This window comes from Hypanus sabinus, chromosome 21, assembly GCF_030144855.1.
Source record: "Hypanus sabinus isolate sHypSab1 chromosome 21, sHypSab1.hap1, whole genome shotgun sequence".
NCBI classification, from domain to species: domain Eukaryota; kingdom Metazoa; phylum Chordata; class Chondrichthyes; order Myliobatiformes; family Dasyatidae; genus Hypanus; species Hypanus sabinus.
The window spans coordinates 32,826,568-32,837,045 of NC_082726.1; the positions used below are offsets into that span (position 1 = coordinate 32,826,568).

At 40.4% G+C, this 10,478-nt stretch overlaps 1 protein-coding gene across 15 annotated transcripts in view; it reads right to left on the reverse strand.

Annotated features, from left to right (window-relative positions):
• The window catches only part of LOC132378926 (paired box protein Pax-2-like), a 173,440-nt gene that overhangs the window by 153,855 nt on the left and 9,107 nt on the right, over window positions 1-10,478 (reverse strand). For 5 of the 15 annotated variants that reach the window (XM_059946272.1, XM_059946271.1, XM_059946275.1 and 2 more), the window contains 3 exons: window positions 9,165-9,899; window positions 6,283-6,493; window positions 3,428-3,625 (listed from right to left, as the gene is read on the reverse strand). In XM_059946272.1, the coding sequence (XP_059802255.1) occupies window positions 3,428-3,625; window positions 6,283-6,493; window positions 9,165-9,207 (452 nt within the window). In that variant the 5' untranslated portion in view covers window positions 9,208-9,899. Of the gene's footprint in view, window positions 1-3,427; window positions 3,626-3,989; window positions 4,088-6,282; window positions 6,494-7,540; window positions 7,641-9,164; window positions 9,900-10,478 lie in introns of those variants that run through there. The other 10 variants (XM_059946266.1, XM_059946268.1, XM_059946265.1 and 7 more) reach the window with 5 other exon arrangements.

Below are 10,478 nucleotides of genomic sequence, written 5' to 3' on the forward strand. Positions count from 1 at the left end.
TGACTGCAGAGCAACAGCAGAACGAAGCCTTGTCTAGTTGTAATCTTTAAAAATTCATGCAAGGAGAACGTTTAACTACAATGTGTACTTGCCAATGTAATGATCTGAGATAATCGTTGTATATTGAATTAAAACCCAATACTGCAAAGCAACGCCCTTTCATTAAGGCGAAAAAAATACATTTAATTGTATTGCTGTATTCTAATCTTTTGTATAAACACCAGCCCCCGCAGCCAACTTGATTTCTTTCAAAACCACTCCAATTTAATTGAAGCTGAAAAGTTTTACAAACGCTCTCTAATGCGATTAATCCCCACTTAGAATGTATCATTCACATTTGTTAGAAGGCTGTTGGAGTCGCCTTTAAGCGACTTCGTGCATGAAATGATTTTTCTTTCCCAATCTTTCTTTAAAAACACACGCTGAAATTTCTCGTGAATCGCTGCCCCCGATCTCCAAAAATCTCATTAAAATGTAATGCTGATGGCAGCTGTAGACGAGGCAAAGTTCATTTCTGCAACCCAGCTTGTGCGATTTCACTTTCTTCCGTACTTACAGCAAGCATACCCCCCCCCCCGTTCTCCATAAACCTCTCTTCCACACACACACCTTGTTACGCCAGAATGAACAGTTACATATATTTTTTTTATTAACTTGCATTTCCATCTGGCTTTTCCCTTGTATTTAGCACATCAAATCGCGATGGTTTTCATCGTTTGAAATTGAATGAAAAGATAAATATAGCGTCCTTCTCTATGGTTTGTGGGGAACTAGCGATAGTTCGTGAGTGACGGGGAGGGGGAGGAGAGAACCCACAAAACTCGGAATATTGGAGATTCGGTTGGTTCGGAGAGGGAGAAGGATTAGATTTCACTAAACGCCGAAGAAAGGCAATTCCAATCTAAAACAAGAGCAGACCTCCAAATAATAACGTTGAGCTGTTCTTTTAAACACCTGTTAAGCACTTGAAGAAGTGACACAGACGGGAAAATGCACACAATTGATTTTCCCTTGCTTTCTGACGAAAAAAAACGATCTATTGAAGTAGTTTGAATCTAATCACAAATGGATACTTTATTGTCAGTGTATGAAGTGTGCACGTGTAAATATATTTATATAATTGTTTGATGTGCCAAATATTGGGAGAGTTAAAAGGAAGCAGAGGCGATCCGGCAGATTTCTGTGAAATATTTTATATATCTTTACCTCTTTTCCTTCCCACTTTTACAAGAGTGAAATCGGATATAGGGAACAATTTATTTGTCCAGTCTGTACTCCCGAGAGTCTGGGGGAGTTTGACACACACACAAAAACATAAACATTCTATTGTTGCCTTATAGTGGCTCGTGTCAAACGCGTTAACGCACTCTCAAGCGTTAAAGGCACCATATAAACTCAACTTACTGATGTAAGAGTGTGGCATTACCAGTCCAGAGATTTTTATTTTTGCTAAATCCATACAACGTACATGATGGGCAATTCGCTTAAACCGCCTAGACCATTTAATATTGGCGTCAGTGAACAATAAGGGCAATTCTTTGAGGTGTTTGCAGGTTAACAAAAGGAGAGATATCGTAAATGAGGCAGTGGGAATGAGTGGACTCAGTGACCAAAATCTTTGGTCCAATCCTGCTGCACGGATTGAAAGCGTTATAAATAATTAATTAAGCCTTTCGACACTTGTCCGGATTCTTTACTTATGAATACCGTCGGAAATGGGTTCGGGGTTTCTCACACATCATGCTTTATTATCTGATATTAAGTTGGGGGCAATACGAGGCCGGGTTTAGGAACTTTGAAATCAAAGTCAGGATCAGAAAACTTGTCGGCTTATATCTTTATTCTGAGAAACTGTTTTCTTATTGAAGAAGCCTCCGAGGAAAGGTTTAGTGAGTTTTAGCGTCGAGATAGATGAGTTTGGTCGGAGTGAAAGGTTTACTTCAGTGGACATGTAGAAACGCGGGCGGGAAGCTTTCTGTGAACTTCAGACCAAGTGGGCCTTCTGAACATCAGGCATTCCCTTTGCCGTTAAAAGAAAAACAAAATCTTTGTTTTCCTCTAAGGTCCACTATTTCGGCTGGAGAACCATATTGTTTTACGGTGATGTGAAACTGAGCGAGAAGAAACAAATGGAGAACGGGACGGAACAGTGAGGAAGTAGAGGGTTGGGTGGGGAGGGGTAAAGAGAAGTGAAAGAAGAGCGAGGAGGGGTAAGAACAGCGGGTGTAAGGTGGGTAGACATAGAAGGCAGGCAGGTACACAGATCAAGTCAACTAGAGGACTGCTTTGCATAGATCAATTTCTCAACTGTACAGTAAATCATAATCATATAAAACAAATATTAATAAATGAACCGATATTACCGGGCACGCTCGTGAAACCGGTCTCCGTAAATTTATATCATAGAATTCTTTGCCCTGACGGTGGATTACTTCGAAATTCTTTTGTCTGGCGCTAACCCTTCCCATGTTCCCTAAACCTATGTCGACCGACCGACCTGCCTATTTGTGTGTAAACTGCCCCTCTCCCCCGGGGTTGCTGAGAGGGGACCCGTTCCCAGCACTTGAAATATTAGCTACAGAAAAGTATCAGCCACCGGCCAGCTTGCAATCTTTAAATCAATGTCCTGAAAGACCCTCCTTAATAGTTTACATTTCCACCAATTTGCAATTATATTAAACGACCAAAAGGCCATTGCATCCGGGTCTTATTCGCTTTGCTTTCATTGATAGTCCTTTATAATTCCCCACGGTCCCAGGTGAGATTAAGAGGAAACCACATTCTTGGTGTTTAGTGTGTTTTGATTAGGATTCCATGCTTAGAATTACATGCTGTCGTCGATAATTATAAATTTTTCCCGATTACTCTGATTGCTAAATAAATTAGATGGAGAGATTCTGTCTTTCAACTGCTTAGTTCATTTGAAAACCCCATTGCGTTTGGAACTATTATCTTTAAACAAAATATTCAGTTTCTACTGAATGTAGCAGTAGAAAATTAATGCGTCTGTATTGCACAACAAACATTTCATTTGTTTATCTGCACGTTGTCAGGCATTTCCTCAGCTCCGGTCTTTCTGATTGTCCCTGTCCCTCATTCCTTTCTGTTTACGTTGAATGTTCATATATTTACAAGAAACCTTGATTTAAGAAATTTTAATTTATGTCACCTTAAATGCATATTTAATATCACACCCATTTTAGGACTAATTCAATGTGTACATTTGACTGGTAACTTCTACAAGAAATACACCCAAATCTAGATGAACCAAAAATGGTTTTGACTAAAAATTAGATATAGTTACCAGCTTTTATTTTGTATTCATTTATGCACCTGTTCTTTTAGCCTTTTAACTAAAATAAATCATTTTATTATCCTCTCTTTTTTTGCGTTTTAGAGGAGGATGCGCCGGGATTCGCCGCTGTACCTGTTGATGGAGCTGACACTGGGCACACTGTCGTTGTCACAGATTCCCTCAGCCAACAGTCGGTCTCGGATCTCCCAGGCGAACATAGTAGGGTTCTGGCGTTTGTACTCGGCGATTTTATCCACTACTTTCGGGGTCGCAACTTTGGGTTTAGAGCCCCCAATGACTCCGGGTTTGATGCTGCCCGTCTCGTAGTATCTGATAGGTGACAAGAGCCAGAGAAACGAAAAAAGATAACAAGTAAAACTTCAGCAAAAAATGTGGTTTCATTACCTCGCTAGTGCACCGTTGAAACAAACAGCAACGAAGTGTATTAGACCCTCCTTTTGTATAACTATACATAAGAACCGAGTCTATGTTGTTTCTGTGTATGTGTGTGTCTATTTATAGTACATACTTTGTGTATCACATATATAATCACAGCATTGCTGCATCTTTTTTTGTAATTAAGTTTAAAGAAACGACAGCAAAAGTCGACCTTACTTGTTATTTACAGCCTCATAAAATGCATAGGGAACAGTAAAATGCAAATAAATCAGTGTATGTATGCAATGGTATTAACCTGTCTCTGTTACAATTCTCCCTGCTCTGAAACACACCATCAAGTCTCTGGGAGATTGGACAGCTAAAGGCACCGATGCACATCCTCTCTTCTAAACAGAGAAACAATTTTAGCAAGGACATAATTAATATTAAAATTGGCAACGCTTTTAGTACTGAATGTTGGCTTTGGTGAAGGAGTTGGGAGAACGGTTGTTGGCTTCTAACATAAGATTCTGTGGTTATGTTTTTTATACCACCCCCCCCCCCCCCGCCTTCTTCTGCACCCCTCCCAAAAATAAAACGAAATTGTGGGAAGACCACAACTGGAAAAAGAAAGAGGTTAAGAGGAAGAGAAACTCGAGGCATTTTAAACCACGTTACAGTGTATAAAAGTTTATTTCTTTCTAAGTCTTCTTACTCTTTTCCTTTAATGTGTAAGAATTCAAGGTTTTTAACTACAGGTAATGGTATTGCCAATCTCCCTGTATTATCTGATGTTAACCCTGAAGCCAGCAGCAAATGTCAGCATGAACATGAATTGTATGTCTAGCTTTAACGCGGCCTTATTTACCCTACCATCACATGGAACAGGCCCTCCGGCCCCATTGCGTTTTATGATATAAAATAATTGCCGGAGTAAGATTAAACTGTTAAAACTCACAAACAGGGAAATAAATTACACATAATTCGTCTTCTTTGGTAGTATTTTTGATTTCGACTATCAACGGAAAACCAAATCTAATACCGAATGCGGTTCCAGCATTGGTTAGTTCAGTAGCCATATCGGATTAAGCCAGGAAATGCATCATATTTAATGTAACAGCGGCGGTATTTCACACGCAACACTGTCTTCTTTTTTTTTGGCTCACCCAGTAATAAAGATTTAGCTCACTGGCGAATATCGCAGCGTTTGAAGGTAGTTTTGTCTCAGTCTCTAAACTGGATCACCTAGGACTGATTTTTAGAGTTTACATACGGAGTACAGTACTTTCCTGTCCGGACCTTCACCAACGCGCCCTTCCACACCACACACCGTGGACTCCTTATGGCTTCTTGTATGTTATAACAACATTCATGTATTTATTCGCGTTGGACACCAAACATTTCACGATTTCAGTGCATTAAACGCTCCGCGTGAAGCGAACAAAGTAAAAGTTGCTCCCCCACCCCATAATCACCTATGCGAATTGTCTTTATGTTTCACTTTGAATTATCTTCCGATACACCTCGGTCAATTATAATTAAAAGTAATGTAGAAAATGATATTGTTCTGCAGACGAAAAGATTCTAACATATTACTCAGCTGAAGATTCTAATTTTAGTGAAATGAGTGACAAATTCCTCTTTCACCAGCGGTGGGTAATGCATATATTGCAGCACACAGTTCACGGGACAAACATTAGTTCGGTTAAAGCCGAAACATTGCTCTCTAAAATATGTATATATTTAGGACACAGGACTCAATTCCGGAAACTTTGGTTTAAAGACATTTCCTCCCTCAGTTCAGCTACCTTTTCCCAATTGTTAAAACTACTCTAGGAGTTGACCTGCATTGACATTGATTAAAACTTGGTTGGAAGGGATCTGCTCGACGGTGTAGTGGGTCAGATCGCGAGCCTGCACTCTTAAAGAAGACTCGATTCAAAAACAGAACGAACAATATACAGTCGCCTCGCAACTGCACCTGTTCCAACACAGCGGCCGCAATCTGCATAAACCACGTCAGCCTTGGAGGCCTGACCACCAGCGGCAAACCCTACCCACCCCCACCCTAAATGTATTCCCTTTCTCGTTTGTAAGTGATTCCTTCCGTTGGTGCTAATCTGCTCTATTTAAAGCCAGAATGTGCACACAATTATAAATGGCAGTTCGTAAGTGTTCCGTATTTTCAACCGTTTGGCACTAAAGACGGATTATAAGTGCTTGGTGTGATGCTCACTTCTCTCGCTTTGCCCCTGGTTATCTCCTCTTTCGGAGATTTTCCTCGTTAAATTTAGACTTTGCGTCTCTTATTTTTGGAATATTTTGATTTCCGTTGTATACTTTTTGGAGAAGACATCAACAACTTAAATTATAAAAATTTTATTTGTTAATGGTGCTGACTGAACGTCCCTTATATAAAGGAAGCGATGACATTGTGTGAGACGGAACTGCTAATCGGTTCAAGGTTGGGAGTGATTTGGATCTTAAATCAGATCTATTGTTGGCGCCACTGACCAATCCGCATATTAACCCTGGGACTACCTAGATTACAATAATAAACAGAAATGGTTTTCGTTTGTGATTTTGTCTCTGGCAGTATCCCCCCTCACCTGCCCAATATTTTGCTGACACAGCCATGGCTGACACGGAGTTGCCGGGAAATATCGCAGGGTCTGACTCCCTGGTGCGCCAGTTCCACGATGCGCTGTCTCACCACGTCAGGAAGGGGCCTGCCATTCACAAACACTCCTCCCAGCTGATTCACACCCCCATGCCCTGCAAAACACACACAACTGAACTCATCCCAGGTAGAACTGCAACCTGAAAGAGAGCAAAAAAAGGGGCAAGGGGAGAAAGAAGGGAGGAGCGGCAAAAAAGAAAAAAAAAGAAGAAATGGAACGGGGTGAGTGGAGGGAAGGACGGGATGGGATCGAAAAAATAACAAGGAAAAAAATCGAAAGCATGTAATAAAAAATCACATATATGTGGTCACGAACACACCGATATACATACATATATATATTTGACTTCATATTTTTCAGATATTAAATACAAAAGCGTGGAAATGCCACCTTTAACTCTACATTATTGTCAATTACTGTTTCATTTGTCTTTTATGCGAACTCAAAATTCATATAAGAAGTGCACAGTAAATTATATCTGGTACCGTGTGCCATCCACAATATCAGCGTGTCTATTACACTATGACGAGACAGTGTTAATTTACGAAATTATTCAACATACTTTGGTAAAAGAAAAATATGATATGTTATAAAAATAAACTATGCATAAACTTTGAATTAGGCTCCATTTTATTCCTGGCTGTGAATTATATGGCGTGCGAGAGGATGTGTGCATGTGAGAGAGAGAAGTGTCACGTAGCAGTAAGACAAACTGTTTGTTGAATGGAGCTTTGGTATTTGTGTGCGAAAAGGGTGGCTAAAGCAACAAATTACAACAGATTCCCTCCTCCAGGGCTGGATAGAGGCACTGAAAATACCTCTGGCTCTCTTTTCTCTACATTTCCTATTCTGTGTGCATGTGCCGTTCTCCCCTTCACTCGAGGCGTGCAGGTTAAATATTCCCCAATTACCCTGTTTTGAGTAATACCTAGCAATTTCAGCGACAGCGGAAAAATTATACCCAAATTTAAAAGGGCCACCTCGAACATATACATATCCCCTGCTGTTACTGAAAATAAAGCACTCGTTTTCTGTACAAGGAACGCAGGCAATAGACACCAACTAGTTACATGTATAAAATGTTCTCATTTAAAATTTTGTTAAGCATACTTTCATACAGTACAGCCAGAAATTCAGAATATTTTAAATCACGGGTTTATAAAAACTCGAAATGTGTGTAAATTACGTATTATTGATTGTCGATATGCTATGTAATAGCAATCAGGAAGAATTATATCGAACCCTCGAGTATATTTACAAGACCGTGTCATTTCACGAAACAGAGCGACAAAGAGCTTTCACGTGAGCGCACGAATGCCTTCTTGTTGCTAATGTACTCGTTTGAGGTGATGTGGAAGTTTGTTATTTGTGTTACTGTAGGAGTGTCCAAGGTATTTCGGCGGATCACGATTCCTGCACTTCAAACAGTAACTTATTGATGCGAGACGACTTCGCCAAATTCTCAATTGCCCTGAAATCGACCCATGTCGGAAGATTATAAATATGGATTTTGAAGCAGGATCCTGAATAGATTTTTTAAGTTTCTTTCTCCCTCTTTCTCACGTTTGTTTGTTTTTTTCTCTCTCTAATAATATTTATTCGTGCCCGTCTCGTTCTCAATTGCAATAAAGAAAACAAGCAGCAGTTGTCAATTTATCCTCCAGAATACCCTTACCCTGGAAGAGCGGGATAAATACTTACTAATAATACTTGTTTATTCGCAGCTATCCTCGCCTCTCCGATATGTGGTTTGAAGTTACTGTCTGGCAAAACTCCTATCAGATTCAACATCAATAATTCAGACTAGTTTTGATATCTCAGATTACGATTATTTAAAGGCCGCATCATCAGGGATATATTAGAATAAATAATTTAAAAACCTTTTACGATGGAATATCTGTTGGCATGTCTTTTTACATTTACCTAGGACTCCTTTGGAAATAATAATGAAATATAATTTACTTTTTCACTGCTGCTCTGCCAGTCAATAATTTTTGATAATTATTTGTGTTAATCAAGTGTGGTGCTGCGTATACGAACTCTGCATGTCCACATATCCACGCCTACATAAATTAAAGCAATGCATACGTTTTCCTGAGAAGCCCCTATAATAGAGATTATGGTGGTTTCAGGGATTTCTAACGATTTCGGGCTATACACGTGGTTAAGTGAAATTTGAGAGTGAATAAGTCGACGGTTTAAACATCGGCCTCATCTTGAAGGACCGAGCTAAATTATATTGTATGTTGAGCAATTCAAACCTACGAAACTCTTCTTGTAATTTGTGGCTTTCACCAAGAGGGATATGTGCCAAAGCCCAGCTTGCACATTACTGACAATAACAGTGTAACAAACTGAATATTGTTGCGGACATACCGCGTTAATTTACTGAGGGAGAAACACACCCCCTCCCCGTCTTGTATTAAGCCATGCAGCACGAAGAAGAGGAGCAAAGTTAACTAACCACCTTCAAATATGCACAACTCCTGGGAGTTTCAATCAACCCGCTTGCCTCCCTTCTAAGATTATACTTTGACTCTTTAACGTTTCCCAAACACTCGTATATTACAAAGCGTAATATATGTGAAATTAATCTAAATAGAGCATAGGTGTATATTTAAATCCTTGACATTTGACAAGCAAATGTTCTCCTGCTTTTGTTTTCTATTGTGTGTCTCGTGATATCCCTGCGCCAAAATACAGCAGTAATTATAAATAGGAACGTTTATTAAGTTGTTTTTTTGCAGTCCTAATAATTACTTAAATAGGCAGTACTGCCGTTAGAAAAATACAATCAATTGCCTACTCACTGTGCATGGCTGAGAAAGGGTCTGCTTTGCAATGTATATCCATGAGTGCCAGCGCCACAGAAATGAAAGGGGTTGATTCCGCCGTCTCGTCTTTTTAATCAAACGATTACGTTAATGCAGATAAAACATTGACTGTAAATAAGAAAACAACAAAAGAAACAGAAAAAAAACTTTTTTCCCTTTTTCTTTTCCTTTCAACTGTGGCGACGTGCCGATAGAGAGAGAAAAATAAAACTAGTCCTGAAAAGAAAGTGAACTGCTTGGCGCCCCTTGTCCTCACTCACAACCCTCTGCACGGAGAGATGGGGCAGCGGTCGGCAACCGGACAGGTGGCACGCATGTCCTTCCACTTTTCAGAGATGATTGTGAACCAAACAGGCATCAGCCGCAAACCAAGGTTCGGATTTATAGACTGTTTGAAAAAAAACGCACACGCACTGACAGGAAATGAACGCACGGGACGTCGTTTGTCAGTTCACTGTCCTCTGAAAATTCTTTACACCTTTTCTCAAATCCTTCTTTTTGCCTCTCTCTTCTCAAAGGCGACTGACGGTGCCTAGGTTGCGTCAGGTAGCGGGGCCGATGTGCAGAGGGAGACGGCGGAAAGCAGTGGAGCCGGGAGCGTGGGTCTGTAGAGTAGCTGGTGTTGGTTGCAGGTTTTGAAGTGCAGACTGAAGCCCGGGCTCTGCGTGGTTCTCTCTAAAACCCTGCGCAGATTCCAGCCACTCCAGTCCCCTTTAGAAAGATGGATGACTTGTCAGACAAAGGCAATAGATTACAACACTTTATGATTCGCCAACGTAGATTGGACCCCAAATGAGGAGGTCCTGTGATCAGCCACTTTGAGAGTCACCATTCGCGAGCACAAACACACACACACACACACACACACACACACACACACACACACACACACACTGACACACGCGCGCATTCATTCGCACAAATTCTAACACATGCATAAACATTCAGAGACACTCGCACATACACAAAGTCGCCCAGACACATAAGCACTCACATATATACCCAAATTCATACACATTTACACGATTTCACATACATGGACACACTTGTTCTTACACATGGACTGACTATACCCCTTCCTACACAACTCCTACTCCCCCTCTCACCAACATAACATATCAGATCCCGAGGCTCTGTTTTATTGGGGGAGATCCAATTAGGATATTGTCCGTACACTCCTTAAGAGTGCATAATTAAATGGTTGTCCAACGGAGATCATCTCTACAGAATACCACCACCCTATCTGTACCTTCATGTTTGTTTCTGAAATCTAATCTAAGTATTCCTGTC